Below are 13,780 nucleotides of genomic sequence, written 5' to 3'. Positions count from 1 at the left end.
CTGTCTGAAACCTTGAAGAGCTACTGCTGGACAATGCAGATCAGACACGGGGAAGCTGAGGCCCTCCAGATACTTCTGGATCCTCTAAACAGCATGGTTATAGAAAGCCCCGAAAAGCCACTGCTAGTCAGAAGAACCAGTGGTGTGCCTCACAAGCAGTTTCCTATGTTCCTATGTTGCTAGTTGTGTCTTGGGACTCATCACACTTAGAGGGCCTTCACCTTTGAGCTTTCTCAATACTTTGTTTCAGTTATTCTCAGTTTAGGCTTACAGCTTAGCATTTTCATAGCACCAAGACTGATTGGAACATTAAGTTTCCAATGCTATGAACTAATCCTCATTCAGAATGACTGAATACAATGGAACTTGTTTCTGAGTAAACATGCACTCCTGGTGTACAGTATCATGAGACGGTGGCAGAGACATGGCAGCTGCTAACTCAGAACTATGGCTGCTGCACTGCTAGCAGAAGCCAGAGTGGCCTGCCTAGTTACTGAAACTCACTCACCAGGCATACACCTGCATAGTTTTGCTGAAGTAGTAACTAGGGATGTTGGAGAGTTCAGACAAAAATGGAAACAGGAACAGAAATTGCTGATGTTAGCTTATTTGTCCCGTGTCTGGAAAGGAAATCAATGCAGTGAATAAGATCTGTATTCATTGTTTTAGTTGCTTTCATTTCGCAAATGATGCATTATTGATTACCTTTCCCCCTAATTTACACTGTGACACCTCTGCATTGAAATGAATGGGGTGGAGTAACGTAATGACAACATCATTATGTATGTTATATAATTATACAAATTACATAATTTCACTACAGCAGATAGCAAGAATAATAACTTAGTTTTTGGAAGAAGATGAGCTGCAGTAGAACAGAGACAGTGCTGTGTGCAAGGAATACAGGGCAGAGTGGAAAATGATGCCTTCCCACAACCTACAGTAAGTAGAAGCCCACATATCTTTAACACAGCCTGGTGGCAACGCAGGTAAGGCTGTCAGGTTCACTTAGCAGCGGAGCCAGCAGACTTCCATGGAACCACCTCATAAACTGACACCAGCACATCTCTATCCCTCCTGCAGCAGTTTTGCAACTTTTTTTTTAAAAAAATCTATTCTTACTTTAAAAAACAAAACAAATGAAGAAATAACCGTGTTCTTTAAAAAATGGGAGACAGCTTCTCTGAAGCATGGCAGGTTGGTGAAAGTGATTGTTCAGCTATTATTTGAATAGCTGGAGTGTATGTTCCTCATACAAATTACAAAACACATATGGTCCAGCTCATATGGCTACTATAAGCCCTCCACAAGTAGCACGGGCTTTCTACATTATTTCTATTGATCCTGTAGAACAATATAGTTCAGAATGCATTTGTCAAAAAGAACTAGAATCATTATAAAGGTTAAAATGGACATGCAGTCTAAAGTGTGACAGAAGTCTCATCCATGCACTTCTACTCCATTCCTGAGGCATTTCAGGACAGAGTTCGTGCACTGAAAAACTATTTCCAGCAGACTTGGGGCCAAACTACATAGATCACAAGGAGCCAGCCAGCCAGCCTTCCTTCCTGCCTGCCTGCCTGCAGTATGGGATTGGGACTCTGTCTGGATCAGGATCCCAGCTCTGTAGTGGTGCGGTAGTTTTTTAACCCTTTGTCCTCCACTCTTGGCTGAATCTACTTTAGGTCCCCTGCACCTATATTCTGCAATGCCAAAAAAATCCTGTTTATATCATGTCCACAACAGGGGTGGGAAAAGCATTCAAGGTCCCTTAACCCCACACACCAAGATCCTGATTAAAGCTTGTGCCCCGGCAATTTGTCAAATAAACAACCCCACACTGAAAGGAGCAGCTACATGACTAACATCACATGTTTTTGGCCCTTTGGCTGATGGAAGGAGTTTCAATTCACATTCCCTACATTAACTTAAGTCTTGTTGATTTCAATGGACTTCAATTGATTTCAGCATGTTCAAGTCTGGATTCAACCCATTACTTTTAAAGGATTCAGCACATCATTTAAGATCTTTTACATTCACTTTGGATTTGGAAGATTTGGAATGTTAAAGCTGCCAACTAAACATACCTTCTGCTCATTTGGCATCATCAAGGTTTGGGGAAAATTCTAATTGAGATGAATAGTAACACATGAAGAATTTGTTCTTCACTATATATTCCTGAATTCTGTGAACTGTAGTTATCAAAAAAAAAAGGCACCATAATAGAATGTTTTAAAAGTGCCAGTAACTTTAGAAATTATACCCTTGACATCGGATATGAATAAATAACCAATATGACAGTTCTTTGAATAACAATAAAATCTTTCCTGTTTCATCTGATATGCTGTTTATATTCCTCTGTGAAATAATTTCAGAGAGGGAAATGTGAGCAAAATATGAATAACCTGAGCATATAATAATATTTCTCAGTTGATAAGGTGCACATAGTGTTTTTTGTTTTTTTTAAGAAAATCACAATTGTCATTTGGATGTAAGATGTAAAGGTTTTCAAGTCACTGTCATCTTTAAATTCCATTATAACAACTTTGATATGCACATTATGTATACAACTACGTAATAACAAAATTAAAGAACACAAGTGCCAATCTCAATGAAAAAGCAGGGAAGCAAAATCACAAAGAACTGCAATACAAAGTTGGTGCACTAATAGTATGCTCGATGATTGCTTAGCATAGTCTTTACAGCCCAGTCCAGTTTTGTTTATATTCACCCCAATTTATTGACCCACCCATTTATTGAGCACCCACCCATTTTATTAGAGCACCCACCTATTTTATTAGAGCACTCACTTACTAACCTAGTTAAATCCTCAAAGTTCTGTCTGGATTGTCTCCTGCTGCACATTATGAAAATACCATTGGTCTGGAATTGTGACAGCAGATTCACAAGAACATAAGGATCACCTGGCATAATTAGACTAAATCCAATTTAATCTAGCATCATGGGTCAAATCCAACTTAGTTATCCCCAGAGTAGGCCTATGGAAATCAGTGGATGAGACTAACTTCAATGGGTCTATTCAGGGTCCAAACTGGATGTCATAAAGGTACATGCATGATCAAATCTCCTGACTCTTCTCTAAAGTTTAAAAGCAGCCAAAGGGATGTAGGGCTAAATGGGATTGGGTCCAGAGCACGGGGTATGTGTGTGTGTGTTAATACTCTGTGCCCTTTTTCAATCAAAATAATGTCCTCCAAAGCTGCTCTTTGTCCTGCAGATGGAAACAGGTATTCTATATTAAATTGGTGTGTGTGTGTGTGTGTGTGTGTGTGTGTGACGTGGCAGTGCACCTCTGAAAGTGTGCGTGTTTATAACGCCCCCCCAACACACACACAAACTCCACACCACACCACACCACGCCACGCCATGCCACGGCACACCGTGCTTTGGTAGAACTGTATGTATGGCTGTATCAAGATTATTTGCATGGTCCTGATGCACAGAATATAGAGGGGTGGAGGAAGATACAGATGAGCTGAAGGAACAGAAAGCTGTAACAAACTGTGTAAGCTCCAGTTCTGGAACAAATTCTGGAACTTCACCAAGTTAAACTGGAATTCAGGAAAATAAGAACACAGGAAGAAACTGGAAGAAACAATAACAGGGACAGGGAACCTGTGCTCTGTCCATGCCCAAATGTTGTTGGACTACAGCCCCCATCATCCATTACCTCTAGCCATGCTGACAGGGGCTGATTGGAGTTGGATTCCAACAACATCCATAGGCCTACGTTTCCCACTCCTTTCATAAAGGAATGGAATGCTGCATGGGAGCTGACTTGGGCCCCAGGTTATGGGTGCCCAGTGCGTGTGACGTCATGGCATCATGAAATCATGTGCAACCTCTGGTCTTGGGTTCAGAGGTCTCAGAAGGCTTCAGACAGCATCTCCAAGGCCTTGCGAGACCTCAGAAGTTGTGGGGGGGGGGCCCTGAGGTGTGGGTGAATACCCACAACAATTTTTGTGTGTGCGTTCTGGCACCCAGAGCCCCCTATAGTTGGTGTCCCTGGAATGGTGGAAACCTTATTCATCTCATCACTACTGATAAAGTGGATACAGTATAGACACATAGTGAAAGAGTTACTCTACCTCACAAGACAAGCCAAAATAACCCAAAGGGCACTCGCATTTCTCAATCAGTTGTGCACGAGGCGTCCTTCCTGACACATTTCCTTCCTCTGCAACTTCCATGGAGATCTCAGAAATTCTGGCAGAAGGGTGGAGAAAAAATTAAAACTAGCTAATGAATCTCTTCAGCATTGATCTGGCTTTAGTTGATACACAACATTCAATATAGCTACTTTTTCCTCAGCCTCTTGGCATCATTCATATAAGAAAAAAACACCACACATTTATTTTTGTCTGTCTCAAAGGAAGATCAAAGCTAGCACCATTTTTAACATTGTTTATAGCCGCGATTAGTCTGCACCAAGGGAACTAATGTAAAGTATACTTGCGCATTCACCTTCAGTGTTGTTTTGTTTTAATTTTAGAGCCAAAATAACAAGAGCTCGGCAAACAAAATGAAACTTACAGGATGTGCAACACACTTCAAAGACACTACCGACTTGCCTTTCCAAGACTGTTTTTAAGATCTGCAGCCAGAATCTAGAATTTTGTCAGAATATCATGAAGAAACTCCAAACAGATGCTCCAACACACTTTTCATGCCATGTAAGATTCCCCCCCCCTATTTTTTTTTAGAGACAGCAAACACATTGTTGAGTCTTCTCCACCTCACCTCATTAGATGGAGGGGGGTGTTCCTACACATTCAGTGCCTGACTGGTGACTTACCTAGCAATTTCTGTACTTTCGTTACAACGAACGTTACCGTTTTGGAGCCAGTAGAATTGGTCCATGTGCCATAAAAACAGGGTGCTAAGAGACAGAAGCAGCTAAAACAGAAAGCAGCTAACTACATACTTGAGTTCCAAAACAAAAACAAATCACCTGTGGCATGTTAGAAAGCTCATGACAAGTGAGGGTTGGCTGCTACCTAGAGTCCACTTAAAGGATTTTAAACACAGATACCCAGTTTATATTAGAAATTCTGGAAAAAAGAGACTAAAATGGAGCAAACAGTTCCAGTTCAAGTAAATAGAGTGTCCTTGTCCACTTTTCTTGAAAAAGGAAAACAGCCACATAATGGAAGAAATGTTTCAATTTTGAGCAGTAAATCTGAATCTGGGAACAACCATATTAACACAGCAGAAGAAAAATGTTTGGCTTTACGTTTTTTAATGGCAGCCTCTGAATCACTTGTTGTAATAGCGTCACTTTCATGCAGAAACATGATTAGCGTTGTGGCTAAATTACATAGCTAATATAGAGTTACCACTGGAATTAAGCTATTTTTGCACTTGAACCTACTGTCAGAGTAAGGTCTCTCTATATTATTTTGCTGCAATGTCTCTGTGATCTGCAGTGCTGCATTTGCAAACATGTCAGACAACTCCCCCTTTTAAAATATGTGCCAGAATTAAGGAATCAGTTCCCAAAGGCTCATAGGAAAAGCCTGACTTCATTGAAGCTAATAATGGCCCTCTTAGCTGCCCCAATTCTCCTTGCCCCTGGTATGCCCTGTACCCTTTGCAGTTTGGAATCATAGGTACATAGTGCCGCTGGATCTGCAAACTTCTTAATGAACTGCTAAACTACCAGCCTTCTGGTAGGGGCAAGAAAGAGGCAAGAAACTAGAGAGCACTTGCTTTGCATTGGGATGGAGTTTGTCAAGGGTGAGGAAGATGCAGTGAATTTCCCCCCATTCTATAACTGTGATTCGTCCCCTTCCCCCATGTTTCAGAGCAGTACTTTGGACCCCTTTTTCTTGCGCCTTACCCTCAGAAAAGAATTGTCCAAAATGATTAAAGATTGTGTTGGCAAAAAGTAGTGAACAATTGTTTACTCTTTAATACACTTTGAAAAACTAAATGACATTGTGAATAATCAGCAAGGTGCATTACGCAACCCCTGCCCCCAACAAAAGGATTGTTTTGGTAATAGAATCATTTCAATAAAATTACCAAATTTACAAGAGATAGGTGTACCAGTGTTCCATAAAGGTAGGGTATTCAAGTCACCTAAGGGCAACTTGCATCATTATTTCACATTGAGTTGGTTCCTATGATCAATAGCTAGAGAACAACTGCTCAAGCAAGCAAGCAACTCATGTGAGCAGCAAACTCCAGTAACATTACGGCTCCTCTTCTATGAACTGGAAAATGTGTGTGGGCAGTGAGTCGGTGGCTGATCTGCAGAACTCAGTCATTTGTTAAAATTTAGAGCAACCGGGAAACTGACATGTTCTGCAGTGCAGTTTATTATGATGCACGCTCACACAGACACTCAGAGTGCTCAGTTGGGTTTACGTCAAGACAAGCATCATGCCTTGGCTTAGCCCTAGGATAGTTGTAGCCAGGATTTAGTTCAAGGGCAGATAAATGAGGATCAGAAAGGAAACAGCCAAGATCATAGATAGGCATGTAGTCAGACACTGAATTAGGCAGGCAAGGATCAAAGGTCCCAGGGTCAATAAGACATGGTTATAGGTGTGGGGTGGTGGTGGTGGTAGTACTAGATAAGGCAGATGGTAAGAAAGAAAAAAACAACAACACAGAGGCAAGTGCAAAATCATAACAGGGCAGAACATTGAGTTCCAAGGCAGCAATAGAGTTAAAGGGTCCAGAAGCAGATGCAAAGCAGAAATCAGGGGAAGCTAACAAAGTGTAGTCACAGTAAACAAATATGACTCAAACCAATAAGCTAGCTTCAATGGGCTTGGTGTACTGATTGGTGTGGGGGGGTCAGCTGATTCTCTTCAAGCTGGAAGGTCATGTGATTCTTTTCAGGCAACCTACTGGGCACCTTTCCCCCTAAAACAGGCAAAGGAGAAGCGTAGCTTGCCTGGCTTCCTGAGGATCTTGAGACTACAGGTGCTGCACTCGCTGATTTGAATTCCCAGCCTTGGGGCTTTAGAGAAAGTGTGTGGAGAATTGCAGCCAAAGTGGTCGCAATAAATTGACTTTGTAATGTGAACAATTCTTCTAATTCTCCTACCTAGTCTATCCCTGGACTAGTGCAAGGCTAGCCATTGAATTTCATGGCTGAGTGAGGAGTTGAAAATGGGCACCTGCAGCTTAAAACTGACACACTATTACACCATACTGGCCTTGAGACATCCATGTTGGCTAATAGTGACCCCCTGAAGGGATTTGGTCCCACTACTCAAAACATAACCCTCTTCTACTTTCTGCAATTAGTTACTGGCTGGCAACTTTTTAGTTAGCAGATTTAAAATGGGTTGTTGTGTACCCTCATTCTCCTGGATTCTCTTTTACTGAATATAGTTGCTGTCAGTGCTTAATTTCAAGGATGAGAGGTTCTGCCATTTAAGCCATATGGAGATTTATATAAAAAAGGTAGCTTATTGGCCTAGTCCAACACAGGTTCTCTTCAGCCTACTGACACCAATGGTGCAAGATGGAGATAATACTGTGTGAGACTGTACATTAGAAGAGACTAGCTTAATCAGACCAAATGGAAGCTGGACCTGAGGGCAACAACTGGTGGCTTGTGCCTTTCCTGTGAAAATGAATCCCCTCTGAAAATTACCTGGAGATTGATAACAGATGCCGAGGTTATAAATATTGATTGCATCATGCAAAATGGTTACCTGCTTTGCCTCATGAAGCTGCCATGGGTAGCCTTAATGAGTATGTAATGAATGTTGTACAAAACATCCATGAAGTCCTCACGGGTCACAGTCCTACTGACCCTTGGGTCGTCACTGTGATATTTCCACTCATGCTGAAAGGGAAACAACATCAACGCCTCAAATGATTTAACTGTTTCCAAAGTGCCAGTGACACAGCTTCTTGAACAGGTTGGATTGAAAAATTACCTCTGTCATTTCTATCTCATGTCTTGTCAATTGACCATTCAGAGGAGCAGCTACGTGCCTGACAATAATCCTCGTATGGGTGGGAAGCCCACCTCTGATTATGACCTGTGGGTTGTAGGTTGCAAAGCCAGTCTCTTCTCGTGCTTCAAAGAAGATTGCATATTTCAGCTTTCCCCCATAAGCTGTCAGCTAGCAAAGAAAATAAAACTCATATAAACATTGACTGGAAACCAACACCATATGCAGTTATTATTATTATTTTAAAAAATCAGAAGAACATGCATATTAAAATAATGATCTTTTTTTCAATGAGACTAAAGGTCTGAAAGCATTATTTTGTGGATCTAAACATTATGCAGCTGTACGTGAATGTACCTTTCCAATATGTTTAAAATATGTTTTTGAGCTCTTCAGTTAGCATAAACATAATCAGTTCACTTTTATGTTGTGTACTCCACATAACAGACCCACAAAATGACTTAAGATGAACCTACTAAGCCCAATTCCCCATGTCCATTTTAGGAAACAGTCTCAGCCATTTTTGTATGGTGACGTGAAAAACAAATTTCTTGTTTTTCACAACACTCTTATTTTTCCTGTAACAGGCTAACAAGTCAATCCCTCTAGAATTTAAAATGAAACAAAGCAAAACACAGCAGCCTACATCAAGATAACCTAAAGCACATTCCAACATGGTGGCTGTTGTGGGAGCTTTTTCTACTACACTTCCCAAGTGCACCGCTCTGTATCTCAGTATAGCTGGAGGGTTAGGGTCAACTAGAAAGAGACTGTGTTTCTTTCTGGATAATCCCAAATTGATCAAGGTCAGCTATAGCTATAGGCTATGAACAGAATTTTGTACTTAAGAGTATTGTATTGTAATGATTTCCTCAGTACTCAGATGGCTGTGCCTCAGCATACCCCGAACTGCAAATGTTATTAAAGAGTGTTTTTCCAGTATTCCAACAGAGCTTGCCTCTATCTGGGATGAGAAGAGCAAATAAGGAGAGTTCTGCCAGTTTTATTTTATTTAATAAATGCAATATATACTAGCTTAGTTGAGAGTTGTTTTTCTATATAAACAATAAAATCATGTTCAGAAAGATTCATTTGGCTATTTGGGGGTGGGAACCCAATGGTTTTTCATGAAGATTTTTAAAAAACTTTTGCAAATCTTAGGGTTCTCCCAAGACTGCCTATTTAGCTACAAAAGGACCAGCAGGTAAACAATTGTGACTGTTATATGATAAATTCAGTTCATCTTACCCTTCCTAGGGAAACAAAATGTAAAATCTGCAAAATATCAGCTCCAATAAAAATTCATTCCCTTTACCTTTCGTCCTTCAAACTGTTTTGGAAGTCTCCAGTAAAATGGTTCTGAGCGTAACTCTTGAGTGACCAAGTCGATATTTGCAATTGTCTCTGGGTATTGGTATATAATCCCTTGGACAGTTTGCTGCTTGACATTTTCATCAACAAGAGGAAGAATGACTTGATCTGGTTTCAGAGTCAACTATAGTAATTAAAAGATTAGACAAATGTAAGATTTTCTTCTTCTTTCTAGACAAACAATATTAATTTGTGAATTATCTGAAGATGTAAATATTTTATCAAAAAAGCAAGATAACAATAAAATATACACTGGAATATGCACACTAAAACATTGAATAGTACATACTCAGAGACATCCTACAGACCATCTTGGCTGCGAGTCCTGGAAGACCTGCTCCTTGCCTTGCAGGCCTTTCCCCACCTGGCCTGGGAGGACAGGGCCCTGATTGACTTCAGCTGCAGAAGCTGAGGCAGCTGATCAGACTCTTGGGCTGGGTTGTTGTTGCGGGGCTGGGTTGTTGCAAGAAGGCGTTGCTGCAGTTGACTTTTTGTATCTGTATTTTAGATCTTGTTATGATTTACGTGGAAATTGTTAGTTTGGTTGTGCATGTTTTAATATTTTATTTATTGTTTATGACTACTTTTGTTATGTTATAGTTATGTATTTTTTCATGTTATTAGCTGCCTTAAGCATGGTTTGAAATGTGAAAATATGTATGTATATATGTATGTATTAAAATACTTAATAGCATTCACCTTTGTATCATTCAGGCAAAAGTGAATTAAACATAACAAACTTTGCATAGTGCTCTATGGCTTGTTTACTATCTCTGCACCAGATGTATTGTGTAAGTTTAGCAACTGTTGCTGTTTCCCATACTTCAGGGCACAATCCTATTAAACAACGTAAAGGGCTATCAGATTTAGGACAAGCCCTGGGGGAATGGCAAATATGACACCACCACAAAAGAGTCAGAAGTACAGAGCCATTGGAACAACGAAATCAAGTAAAGTCATGGTTGGGATTTGGGTAGCACAGGGAAGGACCATGCTTACACTAAATCCTATAATGTGGTTGTCAAGGGCACAGGGATAGTCAGTCTATGCAGGAGCCAGACTCCTTTTGTATTTTCTGCTTGACTGTATTTCTCCTTCCCTACTAGGCTGAGCCCTGGCTATAGTGGATATTCCACTTGATGTTTTGAATCTTTGGTCCTGGAGAAATGTGAATGTAGGATTGCTCTGACTGATGGAGATGCACAGGCCAGAGAGAATGCCTGGGTTGGATGAATGTAGATGTTAGACCTCATTTAGCCTATATATAACTTAAGAGAGTCTCAGGTTTCACATCAAAAATCTATTGCATGTGCAAGACCTCATGTGACATTTCTTAGTTTGCAATCTCATCTTGACCCAGTTTTTTAATTTTGAAAAAGTTTTTAAAAATAAAAATAAAACAGGTAGGTTTTTTGAAAACGGCAAAAACATGCCAGACAAACTTACAGAAATCAAAGAAATCTGAAAGTATATCACAATAATTAATTTCTCACATACAAAGAGAAATTGTGTAGAATACTAAACAAGTACGAGGTGAGAATCAAACTACACAGAATTGCACTGATGCTAAAGATGCAGATATGGCAATTAAATTAAGAAAAGAAAACCATCCTTGAAAACATCAGTCTCTTTGTGGAACTTCACAAAATTCCTGTCTAGCAAAGAAGAAGAGATGAGGCCCTGAACTGACATTATTATTTTTCTACTGTATCTGTAGCAGTATGACAGCACATTTCTTTGAAGTGCTAATGCCAAAATGAAGTGTCTGATTTCACTCTGGAGGTGTTCCCAGCTCTCATGCATTAGACATGCTAATCAGCAAGAAACTGGTTAATGCACAAAGTATTTGAAATGTACGCCTCAGTGTCATGGTACCGGTGTATAAGAGGGTTTTGCCAGTTGCACTCAATCTGTTCTAAAATAGATGGGAAGAGTTACAAGTTTTTAATGTTCAGAAAGAAAGAGACTGCAGTGTGAAGCTGCAAGCCTCATTTGATATGAGAATTCAAAGAGGGATAATTGATCATTAGGGAAATATTAAATCAGTATTTTAAATCAGGTGCACCTGCACCTTCCAAAGGGAGTGGTTGCAGGAGAGGTGATGCTTTGATTAACTTAGGCTTCAGTCCTATGCCTATTTACCTAGGAGTAATCCCCACTTCTGCTACAATGCAATCCTATGCATGTTTACTCGGCTCTGCTCAACACACTTGGACTTACTTTAAAGTCAACATGCATAGGTTTGCTTTGTCTATATTTAATGTTTACTGACTCTGTTTTATTCTCCTCCCAGGCCACAATCGATAAATGAAATTGGACCATACCTGACTATAAAAGGTCTCCCTTTCAAGGAATGCATAATTCCTTATCAAAGGTATCTCCTTTCAAGGAATGGCAGAAGGCCAGTTGATAAATATATGTACTGTACTTCACTTTATTTTTTATCACTTGATTAGTCAACAAATGGTGTCTTGTGGCTAAATGTGTGAACAAACCCCAATTAACCGAATAGGATGACATTTGTGGAGGTGATATGTGAAAGTTCTGTATCTGGTGTTTCATCTGTAATGGCTCATTCATGTGCAAACCAACACTTAATGGTGCAGTCTTCAGTTGATGCGTGAACCAGCTTGGACTCTTCAACAACTTGTCACACACAGCACAGTACTGACCTTTTTTGGGGGTCTCCCCCTCTAGTACTCAGTCTATTTGAAAATCTTGATGTGAGTTCTATGAAAGGTTCTGATCAGTACAGAAGCAAGATGGAACATGAATTTTAAAAGCTTAAATTTCCATATAGTGCAAAGGTAACGGTATAATAAGTGTCCCAAATCTTTCCCTACAGATTTTGCATTCCATGTACAGTCAAGAAAAATGTGGATAAAGCCATTAAGCTACCGAAGTTGCATCATCTATGATTTTATGTTTCTGGAATTCCACTGTCCCTCTTTCTTCCATTGCCTTTTAAAAACAAAACTGTAGCGTGGGAAGGGGCAAAGCAGGGAAAGGTGATCCCCCAAATATATTTCTTTATCTCCATGTCTGACAAAGAAAGTATGCTTCACATGGCTCCTCAGTTTCTCAGGCTAAAAGTAGAAATTGCCTGTTTCCGAATCTTAATATTTGACAATTGCTGAACTATTTTGAATGATTGCATGGATATTTTTTACCTTTATCAACAACAAAAGTCTTAAAAGGTGGATTTTTACTGCAGCTGGCAGGGGTAAGCTAACACATAATCCCCTCTCTGCTAGCCTTTGTCAGCAGGAAGAGAATCTCCAGCTGAGAGACAGGACCACTGCCACACTAGAGGTTCCAGCTTCACCCTGGTACTTGTTAAGTTGTGGGTGAACATATCAGACGACACAGCGATTCTTCAAACAGCTCTTCTTTATTCAGAGGCCACAACAGAACTGAACTGAAGGGCTCAGTCAGCCTGCTTATATAGAGCTCCAGTACAACGTTACTGTAGCAACTTTCTAAAACTATCCAATCACTGAACATCACTTTCGATCCTTCATTTGCATAACTATCTACAGTATCCCCCTGCTGGCCCAGGGTGAGAACTTCAGTACATAACAGTACCACTGGCAGTTTTCCTTCCAGCAGAAAGGACCAACGCAGATATGTTGTTTGAAAAGCCACATGATAGTGTGGTACCCAGGAATTGACACAATGTTCTAAATGACGTTTAAACAGTGCAGCATTATAATTTCTGATAGTCAGACATACTGAATCAGTGCATCTGACATCTGTAAACCACATGGGGATTATGCTAATCCACATGTTGATATCTTCTGGTCCATAGGATCAATGTAGGTGGACAGCAGAACTGTGGGGGGGGGGGGACAGCAACAATAGCACCAAACTGTACACTATTTGTTCTCTCTTTTCTCCCATCTTTTCACTAAGTGCTACAGTGAGTGGGGAAGTGCCTTTGTCTTGGATACATTGGTTTAGTGATGACAATTTAATGCTCTTTTTTTGAAGTCACAGAATCACACTGTTGATTGACATGCGTTATGCGACAGCGCCCCAAAATCCTTCTAAGTAGCCAATTATTCCCTTCTTGTGCAAATTATACATTTTGTCAAAGCACTGGCAAATGTTTCTTAATACTGAAATCAGCCTTAAAAGCAGAAGAAACTTGCCAGTTCCTAAGACAGGAAATCTTTCTACATTTTTATCACAAGGGACGTCCCACTGAAGAAGGTATGTCAACACCTAAAGTACTGGAAGGGGTTTTCAAAATTATTTGGCAATGCTAGCTGGAGCTGATGGGAGTTGCAGCCCAAAACATTCGCAGGGCACGAAGTTGGGGGAGGCTGGTAGAAAGTTATATTCAAGGACACAAACAAGACAAAATGTATAATATATACAAGTGCCAGAAAATAATAACTGGCTAGGTGATAGCACTACTTAGAAATTTGGCACCCGATGCAAGACCTGCTGAGATTTGTTCTACTCTG

General features: G+C 40.2%; 1 protein-coding gene across 6 annotated transcripts in view; it reads right to left on the bottom strand.

The window, feature by feature from the left end:
• LAMA2 (laminin subunit alpha 2) overlaps nt 1-13,780 on the bottom strand; it is a 367,591-nt gene that overhangs the window by 106,352 nt on the left and 247,459 nt on the right. For all 6 annotated transcript variants that reach the window (XM_053381873.1, XM_053381876.1, XM_053381874.1 and 3 more), the window contains 4 exons: nt 9,256-9,435; nt 7,923-8,111; nt 7,695-7,828; nt 4,110-4,227 (listed from right to left, as the gene is read on the bottom strand). In XM_053381873.1, the coding sequence (XP_053237848.1) occupies nt 4,110-4,227; nt 7,695-7,828; nt 7,923-8,111; nt 9,256-9,435 (621 nt within the window). The remainder of the gene's footprint in view (nt 1-4,109; nt 4,228-7,694; nt 7,829-7,922; nt 8,112-9,255; nt 9,436-13,780) is intronic.

Source organism: Podarcis raffonei, chromosome 3 (assembly GCF_027172205.1).
Source record: "Podarcis raffonei isolate rPodRaf1 chromosome 3, rPodRaf1.pri, whole genome shotgun sequence".
Taxonomy (NCBI): domain Eukaryota; kingdom Metazoa; phylum Chordata; class Lepidosauria; order Squamata; family Lacertidae; genus Podarcis; species Podarcis raffonei.
Note: the sequence above shows the minus strand (reverse complement) of the source record. Positions and strands in the feature narration are given on the sequence as shown.